The following is a 17750-nucleotide window of genomic DNA, read 5'->3' as shown; positions in this document are numbered from 1 at the left end:
ATAACATCATGTCCTTTTTAAGTTAGGTTTGGTTCAAAGAAAATATTAGGTGAAATGATTCACTAATGTTTGACTTTATTATAAAAATAAATAAATATAATTAAAATTAGTTAAAGATTTATATAATATTAAATTATTTAATATTTATAAAAAATTATATAAAAGAGTTGAAATAAGTAAAATCAGTTTGATATAGTATATAAAAATATGTTATTAATTTTAAATTTATTTTTTCTTTTCATATTTTTCAAGAATCAAAATGTGTTGTAGAGGAGGATGTAAGTACACTAATTTTGGATTGTCTTTTTCTTAAATGTTCTTAAATATTTATATTTATTAGGAGTCTACATGTCATTTTTCGATTGGAATAGATAATAACTTCTTATAACAGAAATGATCCCATTTTAGTTACATAATTGTGTTCTCGAAAATACGGCATCTAGTTTGTTCATGTTCTCAAGAATACGATAATTGGTTCATTTCTTCAAGAACAATATTTAGTTCGTATTCTTATAAATACGAATTAATTTGTGTTCTTATGAACATGGTTTGATTTGTATTCACAAGAACACGACTACTAGATATCATTTAATGTGATCAATGGGGCCCTTTTATTAGTAGCTACTTCAAAGGAAACAAAATTCAATTCTATTTTGAGCTATAAAATAATAATACCAAACTTTACCCTACTTTATCTACAATCAATTAATCAACTTCTATCATCTTTTTCTCCAAGGCTTAAAGTGCTTGACTGCTGATATGTTTGATGCTTTTCAATTTTTAGGCAGTACTAATAAGTTGAAATAAAATGTAATTGATTTTAGAATATTGGAAACTCAAATTTTTTTTCTGTTTGAAAAATAGAATGACTAATTTTTGCAATCACCATGCCTTCTTGGGCTGGAAATTGAAATATTAAGGTGGATTTACTTGGTCGTGGGCTCGGAAGAATCTGAATGCCCTACATTGGCAAGGTGATGGTGGACCAACGTTGGGGAATGGTAAGCTTGGGCCAGGTTCGGGCCGGTCAGACACCATCAATTTAATAGAAATTGGATCTCGAGGCGAAGTATTGCGGCCCAAGCCTGACCTAGAAACACAACAACGACCTTCGCCATACAATGAAATTTAGAAGTATAAGAATGAATAAGCATTCAAGGTCCCCCGCTGCAGCAACAACAACACTCAAATCATGTTACCTTGTCCCCTTGAACAAGCCATAACCATACTCCCTGTCTAGCCTGCAAGGATTGACATTGTCTTGGTTCCACTAGTTGCCTCCTGAATCATTAGGAGACTTTATGAGTTGGGGGTGTTGTTCGCCTCCCAAAAGCTGCAACACGGCCTGATAGATAAAAGACCTAGACACTATCTTTATCTTTAAATAGAAAAAGCTCCAAATAAATCCCTACGAAGCTACGTCTGAAGATTCAACCTTAAACATAAAGATCAAGGAACAGAGTACAACCCATTAAATGTGTCTTAAACCTGAATCATGCAGAAGGTCAAGAGAATAAAAGGTACATGAAACCATCGTCACTCCTAGGGATGCTAGGTATCATGAATCAAATCAATATTGCAAATATCATGAGGAAAAAGATGGCACTTTGGATCTCAGAGAAGTAAACTAGCCGCTCCAACCATCATTAGTTTACAAATCCAAAGTTATCCACGAAATCACGAGCATTTAAGGCATATTTAGTGTTCTCCATGTTGTGAATGATAGTAGCACCCCAAGCATGCCATCTTACCCCCTTGAATAAGTTGTACCATACTTTCATGTGAGCGACCCCAACTATTTCCCAAAGGTAATATTTACAAAAGAAATCCTCAAGAATGTAGAAAAAGTAGGACATTCAAAACTCCTCTCATTGTTGTGAATTTGTAAGTATTATTCCTTCTCACATTTAAGAATTAGAGACCCTATGACCAACAAGGGCCAAATGGACTTACCATTTGTTTCCTTTTGCAAGAATGTTTGGAGCCAGTCTAAAAGGCTAGACGAAGTTTTTGATAAAGATGATGCCAACGGTTGGATACATATATATACACAGACTATACTAATCAAGTATGAAGCTTTGAGAAATAGATTTTATTAGGCAAGTTGGCATAGTATTAAAAATTTATGCATTGAAGGTGATTCTCGGATTGTTATAGATATTCTTAGCATATAAAATTAACTTATTGACCAATATTGTTATCTTAATCAAGGATATTTCGTTAATAATTAGTGAGTTTGAGGTTATTAATTATAAACATATTATTTAAGAAAACAAATAGGCTAATTGATTATATTGCTCATCTGGATTATAAAATTAATAAAGAAATGATATGGACATTTCCTTTCTTATCAACATTAAATGAAAATTTAATGTTGAATTCTATCTCTTGCTTCTGGTTCCAGCAACTCATATTTTCTTTCTGTTTGGCCTTCCAAATTTCCATTCTGATCCATGGCATTGGGTGTTTGAGTTTATATTATATGGAAATAGCCTCCATTCTCAGTGGCATATCTGAATGAATGGGTCAAAATTTAATCCAACCTAAACCTATAAGGTGAACAAAAGTGAAGAAAGAGAAGAAAACTTGTAGAATAGCTTACCAATGATATATTTCTCAGAGGAATTACATAATTCGTTTCCACCTTGATTATTAGCATTAGAGAACCTACCTTACAGCAAAAGCAGGAAGCATACCAAGGGAAAAAAATACAATCAATTGCAATCAAAATCAGAATATACAAAGTAGAGAGCTATAAAATTAGAATCACCTATACTTTTACAGAACGACAAAGTATTTTCTAAATGGGGATGGCCACAAGCTTACAAGAATGGCTTAATGTTAAGTTTCCAACTATGGGATCTCCTACTCATGCGCCTGGGCGTGAAGTTGAGCCCAAACATCTCCTTGAAGGCCTCCTCTGGCTGTACAAACCGCGTCAACCTTGCAACAATATTGGCACTCTCTGAAATGTGGTTCATGTCCTCTGTGTCAGTCCACAAGCGGTAGGCTAACTGTAGTCTCCTATTCTTTGCATTCAGCTGGACACCCCACTTAAGGAAGAGGCTCATTCTCTCATCTTCTGATAGCTTTTTCTGCATTTGCTTACACAGCATCTCCCTCTCACGACGAAGTGCTCTCACGCTGTTTCCAAGGGAAAGATGTGAAGGTGCCATTGTAATATGTAATTAATTAATGCAGTCCTAATTGTTAAGGAAATGCATGCAAGCCAAATGAGAACTCCAGTCAGTGCATTCACCAGTCTGTTGCCAATCAAAGTGCACCATATCACAATATAAAGGCATAACACCATTTCACATGGGTTTCCCATCACCCTGAAATGGTCCCATATAGTGATGCAGCACACTAATTTTTTACAAGCTGGTGATTGCACTGAATGAAAAAAAGGAGTTCAACACTAGCAAAGGTGCTATTTTTCCATTTTGTATTCTGAAAAGATACAAATGTTGTACCTTGAGGCGGGGGTGAGAGCGTGACCATCAACTACAGTCTGATTACCCCGAGAGAATGTGTCCTTGAGGAAGGATAGCCTTCTAAGCTCTACCTCCATGTAAATGGAATCTGCTGGATCCCCTTGAAACAGTAGGAAGAAGTACGTTCTATGAACCAAGGACACATTGCAAGAATGCCAGAGTTCAATAATCTCTTTTTGGAGTCTCTTGAATTCGAAAGGCCATCTTGAAGGACTTGCCAAATCATCTTGTATTGGATCCAAACCAACATCTTTTACATTCTTTACAGATTTGTTGGCTTCTGGTTCTGACTCCTGCAGTTGAAAATATGTTTACATAAATGGCAATAACTAAATTCACAAAAAAAAAAAAAAAATGATTTTCCTGAAGTTTCCCTGAAAGGGCAGAAAGTGATTTTCTAGAAGTTTCCATTACAGGGAAAAAGTAAGGAGAAAAAAAGAACTAATTCGGCGTGTCCCACTAAATTGCATTGTAGGTTTTGTTTCTAGATTCCAACCAATGGGTACACACTCCAGATATTGTACATGGATTCCCTTTAATTAGCATTCTAGAAGGGAAAGTTCCAAATGCCCTATTCGCCAAATCTCTTAGATAAACGGCAGCCTGTAATCCTAATAGAAACTAGACGTACACAAGAAAAGGGTATAACAGAAAAAGAAACATATAGGCATGTCTCTAGTTCTTACCACACAACTGAACATTGTATAAGAATGTGAAGAGAATTCATATAAAATGGGATATAAAATGTTTATTCACAAACATGCTTTTAGGTATGCATATTAGTGTTTTACAGCCATGACATGGTTTGTGCCATAGGCATGAAACTCTGAGTTTCTTGTGAGAAGAGTGAAATGTGGTTATTGATATATGAAAATAATATCGGACCTCGCTTGCTCCCACCTTTTTTAGGTTATGATGTTTGTAATAGATTGATGAACAGGATAGGAATGCAGATGGATTAGAGCTTGGTCCATTGGTTACCATTTTACCATAAACTAGACCTATGTTTACGATACTATGCAGAAGAAGTGACAAAAAGAAAGGCACTCACCTGATCATCAGCAAGTCGTTCCTCATACTGAAACTTGGCCATTTCCTTTAGTCCTGCAACATAAGTGTTGAGGCTGGTAACATCCTCATCAGTTGAAGTTGTGACAACTTGTTCTTTGAGTTGATCTACAGAGGAACTCCCTCTGAAAGTTTGACCACCTTTCCTTGATAGCTTGTCAATTTCAGTATCATAATTTAATGAAGCAAGTTTCTTTTGGAACCCCTCAGGTCTTCCTATAAAGTCTTTCTCAAACACATTGGATGGTGTGTACTTGTCCTTTTCTTCCTTCTCAAACCAGGGTGAAGACGAGCAATACATGAAACTTGCTTTACAACTTCTACTCCTTGTTAACTTCAAGCTTCTACAACTAGAATTTTCCTTTTCCAGCAGCCATGGTGAGAATTCTTGGGGAGAAGGAATGACCACAGTACGCTGGTTGCAATTCAACTCTTTATCCTCCTTCAACAGGGGTGAAGTAAATTCCTGGTTTGCTCCATCTCCATTCCTTACCACCTTCAATTCTAAGGCATCTGTGTCTCTTACAGGTGACAATGTATTAGATTCTATATCTCTTTTCATGATTGAATGCTCTATCTCAATACATCTGACTTCCTTGCAAAGATCCTCCGAGTTTGCATTACTCTGTTCTTCAATCTTGTCCCACTGTGAGCTCAGATCAATTGCAACATGATTAGGGGTATTAACTGACACCAGTGCAGATGTACCATTGTGAAGAAAATTATCTTCAGATTCAGGAAGTGGTGGATAGTGGTCGTCAGAATCATCCACACTGTTTCCATCAGAGTACTGAGATGTATCACATGTTCTGAGACCAACATCTGGTGTTTGATCATCTGCCAAAGCAAATGTTCTGAGACCAGAAGCTGGTGTTTGATCATCTGCCAAAGCAAATGTCTCTGATGTTGGATTTTCAGATTCCCATGATCTCCTCACTCTTAATTTTGGGTAGTGATCATCCATATCTGCCTGGAGAACAGAAAAGAATAAAACTTAGCATTGAGGAAGCACATTGACATGGGATGACATGATTCAATTAAAATAACTACATATACCCATATCATTGGAAGTCTATCATCTCCAACGACTCCCAGTAAATCCTCAACTTGAGATTGAGCAAGATCTCGTTGCAGAGTCAGCTCTCTTAACTCTTTCTCCAACTGCATCACAGGGGAAAAAGGTGGTGCCTTCAAGCTTACAGACATTAAAAAAGTTGCATCTTGTTGCATTAAAAGCAAAGTTCATGGCATGTCCTAGTACATATGCATCAACTCATGCTTCAGTTAAACTGAAAATTTTGCGACAAAAATTGCTTTGCTTCAGAATCCAGGGTTCCAGATCCAGAACATATTATATGCAATACAATTTTAATGTGAATTAAGATGTTAAATTGACATACTCTAAAAATTAATTACTGTAGGAGCAACATGTAGCACCACAAGAAACAAAGTTCTATAAGTCAACAAAAAGAACTTCCATTTTCTCTGAGTTACAATGCCAAGCAATTGACAAAGTTGTTGTTAATAAAAAAAATATAAAAAAAAGAGACCATGATGTTCATTTTCTCTCTTTTTCCTTTTCATGTAGAATGGAGAATGAGAGGTTTTTCTGAAAGAAGAGTACAGATCTAGTTATAAATGGATGAGAAGGATGCAGGGCTTGAAGTCAACTACCAAGAAAAGGATTCAATAGCAGAGGTGGCACTTAAAATGATGACCAAAGTTAACTCACTCTAGTCAGTTTGATTTGATTCAGTTAAATTTCGCTTTACAAGTATTTTCAACCTAGTTTAGAAGAGGAACAAAATTTTATATACCTCATACAACCATCATTATTTAAGTAAACATCTAAACATTTATTAGATTCCAGCATTTCCGAAAAGTTATTAGACATCAAAGGAATGAATTCTTGGATTTAATAGGTATAGAAATCTGGCACTAAGAATCAAGAGTCATTACCTTTTCAATCTGAAGGTCTTTATCTCTCAGTAATGTGGCAGTATCAAGACAGATAGAAGTTGGTTCTGGACTTCTCAATGAATTCTCCAGTCTAGCCAATTCTCTCTGCAGGTGTTTCACTAATGCTTTATCAGACATGACTACGTTAACCTGTGCATTGGTAGTCACTTCCTTAGCACAACTCGCAAACAAGAGGGTGTTTCTTGATTGCTCAACATGGCTTCTTGCAGGACTCATAGTACATATGATAGCAGTTTTGGCATTGCCTCCTAAGGAGGACTGCAATATGCGGGTTAATTTTGAATCTCTATAAGGAATATGTCCACTTCTTCCTTTGCTGCATCCAAATACCCAATTATATAACTAGCAGATTTGATAATTATCCTTTCAGCTGCAGAATTCAACTATACAACCACTAAGAAATGAAAGGGAAATTCAAAAAAAAAAAAAAAAAGGGGAGAGTAAAAAGAAAATTTTAAGCTCAAAACTCCTCAAAATAACATAATAACCATCAGAATGTAATTCGAGAATGCTAAAGCAAAAAGTTTTTATGTGAAGCGACCATTTACTGTATCCTGAATTGCTGAATAATTAAAACTACAATTTGCACTTAATAAATGTCCAAAGGAATTTTCAGTTAAGTAATATGGCTAACCATTTAGACACATTGAGTTCAGAAGGCAATTCTAGCCACATTATTTGTAGTTCAGCAAAACTTGATACATCATTGTTTTCAACAGCAGAAAGTGTGTTCAAAATGATAGCAACCAAATTGATACACATTGTCCAGGACCAAATTAAAGTGCAAAAATTCAATGACAAAATGTTTAAGACTTGTACTCTGTTTTGAGCTATAACTATATCAAGGTGAAAACAATTATTGAGGAAGAGTTCAGGAAGAAGAGTTGAGAGTCCTTGATTTACTGAATGAACCACGAATGTTACCAATAAATTCATTTCTACTTTTTAAGTTCACAACCAAATTTGGGTCATTTAGCTACTCATGCTTTCAAGATAAAGATGTGCCAATCATTTTTACTCCCTGAGATAATATTTTGCATACTGTCTTCCTCATGTACAATTTTGTTCTCTTTAGCATGCCCAGTTTGAAGGTGATATGTTGATCTCTGGATGAGGTGTCTCTTCAGTGCCTATATAGGGGCCATGTAAAGCCTATGGATTGGTTTCAAGTAGCAAATCCCACAAAAATAAAATTAGAGAATAACAAAATGAAGGCTATGGTGATAATTTGCCCTATTTCCTAGCTTAGTGCTGTGACACCTACTGTCAGAATTCTATTTATATATGTTCCTTTTGGTAAAAAATATTGCATAGAGTATTTCCTATATTGATATTTTCTTGTAAAGATAGGTTTTCTCATAAAATAAGGAAAGATGTTAAAGAATATCGGGAAAGAGTGGAGAAATATTATGAGATTGATATGGGCTTGTAAAGATTAAATTGGTAGGTAGAGATGTGAGAAAGAGTGGGAATAAACAGTGAAGCAAGGCTCAGATTCAAGTGTAGTTACTAAAACCTGGGAGACATGGGATGTTTCCGAGCTCGGAGGTTGTATCTGTTTTCTTTTTCCTCTTTCCTCTGTAATGTTGTCCATGGAATAGTAAATGGTTTTCACTTATCTATAGATATAGGCATGGTTTGTGAAAACACATTAAAACCCCATGCACCCTTGTGTGTATGGATGTTTTATTCTTACCACGCAACTTATGATATCAAAGCTTCTACTAGCACAACACCTACAACTTAGCTCTATTAACTAACTAGAAAGATAACACCTAAATAGTACAATGTAAGTTGTAACATACGAAACAAGAAGACTGATGGGCTTATAGAGAACAATTTTTGGTAGCTCTATTAACTACCAAGCAAGATAATACCTAATACTGTTCAATAATCGATGGATTCGATGTCTACATAGAAACATAAAGAAAGAAGGAACCCAGCCAGCACCTGCTCCAATAGTGGTTCAATATAATATAAATTACATGCAGTAGATACTGCCAGAAATGAGGTCAGAAGTCTGTAAAGCTGCAACGATGCATTTGTAAACTAGATGTGTTTAAGGAATCATTACACCACATCTGATATCATGAATACATGGACTGATTCTCGGGGAACAACCAGATGCTTACTTGTAAACAAAATGAAAAAAAATATATAAAAAAAAAGAATAAAAATAAAATCTAACCTTAGCTTACGGATAACAGTTCCCAGGGTTAATAAACTGCGGTTTATGTGGCAACCTTCTTTCAGCCTTGTGCCAGCTGATAATGACTGAGATGCACGCTCACTTCCAGCAAGATCAACAAAATTCTATACAGGCAGGGTTAATAAGAGTGAGGATTGCTATATGCCTATCATTATTTGTTTGTTTTCTGCAAGTATTAGCTGAACTATTGGTCTATAATAAATTAATGATCCATACCACAGTAGATGTAAGAACACTTGAATTGTCATTGCCTAAAAACTCACGAGCAGAACTTTCAACTGTCTGTAGAAAACTACAATTAAGTAAGAGGAGATATCTTGCATCTGAAATTCAGCTATGTCAATCAATGAAGGTCATAGTCATACCAGTCTGAGAATTTGATGAGATCTAGAGCTTGTTTCATTAAGTGCGGTCTCCCCTATTTGTCTCTGGGCTGCAAGAATTCGCAGGATATTTAATATTTGCGTTCATCAGTAATAGCTGGACTGCTTTCAGAATGTTGTTACCTTCGCATAGGGAAAGGAGCTCTATTAGATGGTTCCAGTCTCTCAGAGTTTCCTCAGTGAGTTTCTCAACAATAGTTCCTCTCTGTTTAAATAGTGGACCATCAGTATTTGAAATATAAATATACTAGTTGGTACATTGAGAAGGGAACTAACCTCTGGATCATCCAGAAGTCGAAGCGGAGCAGTATCTGAGCTGAGAAGGTCTCTGACAGATTCATTGTAAATCTCCATAGCAGAGAACTTCAAAAGAAATTCTCTTTCCTTGTGCTACAAATGTATAACAATTTTTTTCATCAAAGGAAATGGGAAATTATGGAACTGAAAGAGAGGAAAGGGGATGATATAGTGGTGTTTTGATTACCCTCTCTATATGGTCATATATATCTGCCATGGTATACTCAGTAATTCCGCTCATAGTGAATGTCTTTCCACTGCTTGTTTGTCCATAAGCAAAAATACTTGCTGGAAAATATTTTGTTGAGTATTTATCAATGAGGTCCAAGTGAAGTTCAAGAAGCAGGAAAAGGACACAAAAAAAAAAATGTTTATACTCACAATTAATACCACTGACAACCGAAAGAGCAACTTCCTTGGCTCCTGCCTCATATACCTCCCTCGTAGTGGAATCAGACCTAAATACTCTGTCTAGAACCAAAGCAATAGCACAGAAAAAATAAACAGAAGAAATATCAGAAATCAGAAGAGGCCCTGAGAGTTTTGCAGAATGATGTAAAATTGTGGGAACAATTGTCTGTACAAACTTCTTTGCTATCAAAATCCCACAGTAACAAACACAGATATTAGATCTTTAAAGTCTGAACAAGATTTTATACGAAATAAATTCTGGAAACTAGTCAGTTAATCGCCACTTTTAAGACTGCTGCAAATGAAATTTCTCAATGCTCTAATTTGTAGCCCAGGAAATATGGGAGATCAAAGAAGTTGAGTCTGAGGAATTTTGTCATGCAGAAATGAAGAATAAAAAAAAAACCTACACTCCAACGAGGGCAATAAAATTTGGCTTGTTTGAGTCAATTTCATACAAAAACAGAAAAAGAAAGAAAAGAAAAAGATCCAATTTGAGGCTATTCAGGAAAAAAAACTGGAATTCAGAAGGAAATTCCAAACACCCAAAATTAGAAACTAATTCAAGCAAAATGCTCCATTGTCCATCGGAAATGAGTTGTTTCATATTTAAATTACTTCAAACACCCTATATTCCTTCTAAATTCATATTGGAAATTTCCTTACCAAATGTATAGGCACTTGGGTACATTGATCTCTCTGGAATAGGAAGGTGGTTCTTGAATATTATAGTGGTGTCATTGATGCATTCCCAGTCCAATGCATCATTCCTTGAAATCTCCTTCTCATTCAAAGGTCGCAGCCGAACTGACACAACAACCCTCTCTCCACGGCCGCTCGGTCCTCGCATAACCTCCTCACCACCAGCAGACCCCATTTCTCACCCTCCAAACAAGATCGAAGATGAGACCAGAAGTCAATAATTCATATTTTGATGAAACTATAAACCATAGCCTTCATTCTGCAGACCATTGCGACCTTTTCCCCCACTATTCTAAAAGGCTTAACTTGTTCATCAAAGCAATGTATGTTGAATTGTTCTGATCATACAAAACATAAGGGCCACCCAACCTCCTGCACCCACAATCATCTGCGTCAACAAACTAATCATGGGTTAGTACTAATTTACCCATTCTTTATTCACTGTCTTGTCTCAAGTTTCAGCCCAAGGGTTCCTTATTTGTTTTTTTAACTCAGAAACGGCGGTGTTTCTTGTATTTTAATGCCGATTTGGATTCTTCTGAGATGGTCCCGCACTACAGACTGTCTATGTCTTCTTCTCCTGTTCGGTTTTTTGTTCAAAATTCACAAGCTTGAAAATGGAATTATCTTTTTATTATTATTATTATTATTGAAACAAACAAGAAAGAGAAATTTTCACCTGGGGAAACGTAAATTCTCAATCGCTTTCAAGGAATGTATGTGATTTCAACAGAGTTTTCACGAACTCCTTGTGTAATGAACCTGAGAGAAAGTTCTGAATCGATCCTCCGAAATGTGGGTAGATTCTCCGGCGACATTCGTCTTGCGGTTTGTCTCACGGACAAAATTTTCGCGGCTTTATCTCGTTCTGCAACAACAGAAGCCCAACAGAATTTAACTGAAATTCCCAAAAATTGAACGACATCAATGTATTTATTTCTATATTTGAGACAAATTTGAGAAAAAGTGAATCATAGTTACCCGAAATAAAAATTCAGAAACTTTCTACCTTCTTGTCCCTTGGGCTGTCGAACTTCGGAATGTTATCAGATTCCAAGTGTTTCTCTTTTCCTGCAATTTCTCCGGAAACAAACAGGACAGCACAAGACAAGACAGAACGTTAACCAGAGGTTCATTAAGGTTTTCTAACGGTGTGAATCTTCAAATTTAACGTTTGAAAATGGAGAGAGGACCACGAGTATTCTAGATATCTTCTCTCACCTCATGCAACACCGTGATCTCAATTGAAGCTGAAACATAAAAGAGAAAATGCAAGAAAGTTAGGTGGCGATCTTTGGCAATGTTTTCAAAGACACAGCCAAAAGCATGGGAGAAGGGGATTTTTTAGTCTTTTTATGGCGTGGACATCTGTAAATGATTGTTTTTTCGCCGCCCTGCTTATTTCTAGCCTTTGAAATAAAACTGCCGCGCTGAACCAGAGGAATCCCCAATCATGGAAATGACGGTTTTAGCCACAACGTTGAAAATCAGGACAAAGCTTACTCGGATCCGGAAGAAGCAAAGAAAAAGAAAAGGTGCGAGGTTAAACTTAGGCTTGAAAAAGAAAAGAACAAAATAGCTTAGAGAACAAAACACCTTTACAACCATAATTAAAAATAGAGTTTTCTCTTCCCCTTGTCCCCATGTCCAGAGTTTGAAAAGTGAGCGAGTTCATTTATTTCATAATAAATTATAATATTTTGTATTTATAAATTATAAATATTATTAAAATTTTATTTATTTTTTTAAATACGAGATATTTTTTTTTTTTAATTTCAGATATTGAAATATATATTTTTTAAAATTTTTTATAAATCAAATAAAATATATTATATTTTGAAATGATCTCATTGAATGAACTAAAATTAAAGACTATAAATAATCATTGAATTAAGATTATGACTGTTTTTCTAATTTGTGGGATACAATAAGGATGTTATATCTTGTAACATCCCACATTGGATAGAAGGTTCCTAATGTTATATAAGTATAAACTCTTTTTAACCTTACAGGTGCACTTTAAAGCTGTAAGATCCATTTGAAATAAAAGCGGAAAATATTTACATAATTGGGAACTTATTATTAATAAATTTAATTTAATTATATTGATTGATATTATTATATTATTTTTAGTTAAATAATTTTTTTTAAATATTTTAATTTTTTTATTCAGGATAAACAAATAGCAAACACAAGGGGATTAGAGATACAATGGATATACAATGTAGCCTCAATTTTTGTCTGGTTTAATGGTGATCAAATGGACCAACAGGTTGGAAGTTTTGTCACTGTGCATGCCCTGAAGTAATTAAGTCAAACAAAACAAGTGTAATTAACCTTATGTACTAGCACTTATCATACTTAACCAAAATCTCCCTTTTTTTTTTTTGGTACAGCCCCAAAGCTATATACACATATATAGTGAATACGTTAAATAGTACAATTTTTGTCATATCTAACACACAAAAGTCTCCATGGGACCAAAAAAATGACAACATGTCTAACTTTATTACATGAAGTCTAAAATTGGTTTTAAGGTGAAAAGCATGATTACCTCGGAAATTCGATCTCTTAAAGTAAACTCTCGAGAAAGATAGAAAGGGAAAGATGTAGATATTATTATTATTATTATTATTATTTTCTCCTTTTCAGGACAAGACCATGAATCCTCACCGGTCATGGGAAATAGTTTTCCAACCGTTACGGTGTTTCTTTCCGAACGGATAACAATATTTTCGTGACATCTGCCCCTTCAATTTAATGAAGCCATAAGCAAAGTTGGTAGGCCACTGGTCACATATTGATGTAAGTGTAACCACAAATAAATAAAAAGGTAAGGTGGGTTGCCCAGACCTCAAATTGAAGAAAGAAAAAGCTGCCAGGGGGACCGCCTTTTGACCGGAGATTTGTATTACATCCCATGTGATGAGAGAAGCAGTGGCGGATCATTTCCTCCTGATTGGAGGACCCCCCGCAGCAGCCCCGCTCATGCATGTGTGGATGCTGTGTATACAGAACTTTATGAGAGCAAAGAAACTGAGCAGATATAATTAAATTAAATTAATAAAGCATATCGTACGGTTGACCAAAGCTTCAGACTCATGGAGATGCCTACATGTGCCCTGGCCCATTATCCAGTGGTATTTTTTTAGGGTAGGTGGCTTTTTTTTTTCTTTTTTCTTTTTGGTTAAATTATTTTCATTTTATTTGCCGACAGTGTCAAGGAATAAGTTTGGTCTGGCTAGTATTCAAAAATAATAATCATGATAAAAGAATTTATCCTATCTATTCATTGATCTCCGGCTTCTAGCAACCATGGAATTTTTTTGTTTGATTGGCAGGATTTACAATTAAAAAGGTAATAATTCCATTCCACTGTATTCTTCAATTATTGTTTTCAATGGAAGTTGCGTCGTTTCATGCATTATTATTATTATTATAAAAGAATATTAAATTCAATTTTATGTTTTTTTTTTTCTTTTATCTTAAGACTTTAGGATTCAATGGGGCTCTTTCGTTTTTGGTTCAATGGAGGCGAAAATGACAACAGGAGGGACCAACAAAAGAGGAAAGAAAAAGAAGCCTAATTTGAAAGTTCAAACAAAGTGGAGGCAAAGCAAATCAGGCAGAGGCCACAACCTTTCAAAATAATTCAACAACTTAGCCTTTGGACTGAAATGCTGGGTGTCCTCCTACCGCCTGCAGGCTGCCCTGATGTGAGAGCTCTATTATTTAACTCTTATCAACCAAACCCAACTGGTTTTAAGACCCCATGAACTGAATCCCACTTGCAATGAATGTTTGCAAGTGAGACTATTTGTTAGGAGGATCCGCAAATATGGATCCTTTCAGTAACGCCATGGACTATTCAAAACAGAGACAAAGCAAGTGATACCTTTGAAATCAAGGGACATGTCAAATGAGGCCTGTGCCCTCTCTGATAGCATGATACCAGACATTGTAGCATAGCCTAGTCAAGCCTTTTCTGCATCTGGGTCCCTGTGTATGTAACGAATTTATATATATATATATATATATATATATATATAGTGTTATTTTTAATTAATTCAGAGCTCAACTACCTAGATTTACTATATGTAACCTAAATTAATATCATAGTAATTTGTAGATTAATATATTTTTAGTGTATTAGGTTTTGGCAAGGTGGATTAGGTTCCCCATGTCATCCTTTATCGGGTTCATCTACCACTTTCGAACCGACAAACATACTCCTAGTAGGCCATTGCGTCATCCACTAGGGTGTCGTTACTCTTTATGCTGTTGTGCAGCCTGGCATGCCCCAGGCCAATTCTTAGGGGCCCAAAGGACAGGGCGACATGAACGGATTGGGCTTGGAAATGGGCCTTGTTCTTGTACTAGCTAAATCACGGCCTGCCCAAGCCTACATGGGTTCCCAAAGCAGCCCAATTGGTTTGCCCAGATTCTACTTTACTTCAAAGAGCCCATCCAGTTGGAATAATTATTTTACTTCTGACAAATTGCACTCTGACTTTCCTTTACATTTGATCCCAAAAGAAGTGATATTAGATTGCTTTTCTTTAATTGTTCCTTGAATAATTGAATCGCCTTTCCAGTTAAAAAGAAAGGCAAAATTGTAATAAAGAAGCAATTCGAAAAACATGTGGTTTTTCCCACCGCACGGTAGATATCAAATCAGGTTGTGGCTGGAGTGAATAAGACCCCCACTCAATGATCCAGGCTATCCTCGATAAAAACATGCGGAGTCGGAAAGGATCCAAATGGATGAAAGTTAGAAACCACAAGATGAAAAATCTTTATTGGAAATATAAGGGCGTTGGCAGGAGCGATGATCTCCGAACTTGTGTTGGAGGAGTGTAACATCAGAGGCATGTCACGATATGTGTGCGTTACGGTGTCAAAAAAGGACGAGTTCAGCTCTCGTTATCCATTGTCTGTTTTGAGTTAAACCTCTAAGAAGGAGAGCAGAAGAGGAAGAGACTGACTTGTGAGACGAAATAACAATGAAATTTCTGGGGTTTTGGAAACTAGCATCTTACATACGATTTCAGGTGCTAGCAATTATCACGTTTGCTGTAGAACGTTGATAACTACGGAGCGCACCGCTCTTTTCTTTGGTTTTGCTTCCTTCCTTCTGTGACAAGCCGCAAGGTTTTGATTGTCAAAAGTGAATTTTGGTTAAGGGCTTGAGATTCTTTCAACTTTGGGATTTGTATTCATATGTTTTATGTTAATAACTTTTTTTTTTCTTTTCTTGTGAAAAAAAATTGAATAACAATGTCTAATTTTCAATTATCTCTAGGAAGGATAAAAATTAAAACTTGAGTTCTACACACCATTTAAAAATGAAATTTGGTGGGCACCACCTAGTACATAGTGGACTGGTTAGTGAGCGGGGTGAGGTCTGTTGGAATTTAAATGAACACCTAGCCTCTCCCCGTGCCCCCTACCATTGAAACTATCCGTGATTGTGACAACATTGTATTTGTCCGATTGAGTCCTGAGAATCTGCCAGGAAAGTTCCTCGGTCCCAGAATCCGAAGGGCAATCGAGAGTAAATTTGAATGAAATCAGGGAGATATTCTGGACACACTTGCTTATAAGAAGGGGCAGAGCCTAGTAATGAAGCATCCAGCACAAAGAGCTAAAGCAGAGAACGAAAGCAGAGTGACAAGAGCCATGGAAATCGAGGAACTGAACGGCCTTGAGTCACTGCCCCTGCTCTCATTGAACCATGTGTCTCTGTTGTGCAGATCGGTGTGGAATTCTGTACGATTCTATGAAGACGTTCTGGGATTTTGTCTCATCAAACGCCCCACTTCTTTTGATTTCACTGGAGCTTGGTTAGCGTCCTCTTATTCCTTTCTTTTAACGGCATACTTTCACTAAATTTCTATCCCAACTTGAGTATTTAATTCCTCTGTTTGTATGAAGGTTGTTCAATTATGGCATTGGGATACACCTGCTGGAGAACCCGGCAATGGAGGAGTACGACCAAATCAATGATCCTCGACCCATTAATCCCAAGGATAACCACATCTCCTTCTTGGTAAGTATTACGTAATAAGAACGAAGATAATCTCTCTTGAAATTCTTTTTGAGCAGAGAACTGAACATGGGATTGCTGTGAACAGTGTACTGATGTGGGAATTGTGAAGAAGAGGCTGCAAGAAATGGGGATGAGGTACGTGACAGCAGTGGTGGAGGACGACGATGCGAACAAGGTGGATCAGGTGTTTTTCCATGACCCAGATGGCTACATGATTGAGATATGCAACTGTGAGAACATCCCAATCATTCCCATCTCTTCCTGCTCACTCAAACCCAGGGAGAGTCTGTACAACAGCACCACTGCTGGATATAAGTGTGGATTCGTGGAGACTGTGATGATGGACAAGTGTGGATTCATGGAGACTGTGATGATGGAGTCCCTGAGCAAGGATATGATGAACTTCTCATTCTAAGTTCTCTCTGCTGAAGAGATGATCAATTACTCTGCTGCAAATGTATTTATTATTAAAGGGTCTTCCTTGGTCTGCTGTTTGGTTTGATACAGAGTCTAATGGCTTTGTGGTATTTGTGATAAAAGATTCGTGAATTGGTTGAGATGTACTTATTTCCTTTCCTTTTTCTTTTCTTTTTGAGAATGGGAGAAAAATATGGTGATGAATAATAGAAATGGTTGAGATGTACTCACTTCTCTTCTTTTTGAAGAAGGGAGAAAAATGTATTAAATGAATAACAGTCTTCTACCCAACAACCTCTCTAGTCTGTCTTTATTTCTTCATATATATATATCTGGTCTATTCTCTTTGGAGGGTGTCTGTGTTGTACGCCTCTCTGTGAAAAAAGTAGCTTTTAATTAGAAAGACAGTAAAGTGGCTTTTCCTAGTTGAAATTGGTGGACAAAATTTTCAGGGGGGTGAGCTGGGCTAGAAGATGAGGCCCCAAATTGTTTTTTTTTTTATAGTTTGGACTAAATTGTCATACTAGTCTTGAAGCTATTGCTGCAAGCCCACAAGTAGGATTGGTTGAGTCCGACTCTGCCTTGGGGGTTTTGCATCGCTTTAAGGTCTTGCATACGATGTAAATATATTATCATTCTATATATTTTATGCCATATTTTAATATTGTTGAAGTATTGACATTTTAGGTCAAAAATAATATGAGAACTTAAACTGAATAAGTGGCCAGCGTCCATATATG

At 36.3% G+C, this 17750-nt stretch overlaps 2 protein-coding genes across 6 annotated transcripts; one reads left to right on the top strand and one right to left on the bottom strand.

Annotated features, from left to right (window-relative positions):
- Positions 1–2586: 2586 nt before the first annotated feature.
- On the bottom strand, positions 2587–12048 carry LOC100854194 (kinesin-like protein KIN-7F). Of its 5 annotated transcripts, none has more exons than XM_010650760.3 (16): positions 11766–12048; positions 11526–11615; positions 11224–11412; positions 10509–10932; positions 9813–9902; positions 9619–9719; positions 9411–9524; positions 9258–9339; positions 9117–9184; positions 8968–9033; positions 8731–8855; positions 6522–6858; positions 5619–5723; positions 4546–5532; positions 3474–3787; positions 2587–3144 (listed from the first exon to the last, which is right to left on the bottom strand). In XM_010650760.3, the coding sequence occupies exons 4-16, from the start codon at positions 10717–10719 to the stop codon at positions 2823–2825; spliced, it is 2922 nt and encodes a 973-aa protein (XP_010649062.1). In that variant the 5' UTR covers positions 10720–10932; positions 11224–11412; positions 11526–11615; positions 11766–12048; the 3' UTR covers positions 2587–2822. The 5 variants fall into 5 exon arrangements, with proteins under 5 accessions (XP_010649062.1, XP_010649068.1, XP_010649066.1 ...); XM_010650766.3 differs by having other exon boundaries at positions 11224–11442; positions 11554–11615; XM_010650764.3 differs by having other exon boundaries at positions 11554–11615.
- Positions 12049–16151: 4103 nt separating this feature from the next.
- On the top strand, positions 16152–17304 carry LOC100852802 (glyoxylase I 4). The gene is made up of 3 exons (XM_003631823.3): positions 16152–16387; positions 16479–16593; positions 16679–17304. The coding sequence occupies exons 1-3, from the start codon at positions 16167–16169 to the stop codon at positions 17006–17008; spliced, it is 666 nt and encodes a 221-aa protein (XP_003631871.2). The 5' UTR covers positions 16152–16166; the 3' UTR covers positions 17009–17304.
- Positions 17305–17750: the final 446 nt, after the last annotated feature.

The sequence above is a fragment of the Vitis vinifera genome, chromosome 4, assembly GCF_030704535.1.
Source record: "Vitis vinifera cultivar Pinot Noir 40024 chromosome 4, ASM3070453v1".
Classification (NCBI taxonomy): domain Eukaryota; kingdom Viridiplantae; phylum Streptophyta; class Magnoliopsida; order Vitales; family Vitaceae; genus Vitis; species Vitis vinifera.
This window is presented reverse-complemented; position numbering and strand designations above follow the sequence as displayed.

Excerpts from the sequence above, each read along its gene's own strand:
- LOC100852802 (XM_003631823.3), top strand. The coding sequence starts at position 16,167 with ATGAAGCATCCAGCACAAAGAGCTAAAGCAGAGAACGAAAGCAGAGTG. Across the intron at positions 16,388-16,478 it reads TTTGATTTCACTGGAGCTTG|GTTGTTCAATTATGGCATTG; the intron begins GTTAGCGTCCTC and ends GTTTGTATGAAG. Across the intron at positions 16,594-16,678 it reads ATAACCACATCTCCTTCTTG|TGTACTGATGTGGGAATTGT; the intron begins GTAAGTATTACG and ends TGCTGTGAACAG.
- LOC100854194 (XM_010650760.3), bottom strand. The coding sequence starts at position 10,719 with ATGGGGTCTGCTGGTGGTGAGGAGGTTATGCGAGGACCGAGCGGCCGT. Across the intron at positions 9,525-9,618 it reads TATATGACCATATAGAGAGG|CACAAGGAAAGAGAATTTCT; the intron begins GTAATCAAAACA and ends ATACATTTGTAG. Across the intron at positions 8,856-8,967 it reads GTGTTCTTACATCTACTGTG|AATTTTGTTGATCTTGCTGG; the intron begins GTATGGATCATT and ends CTGCCTGTATAG.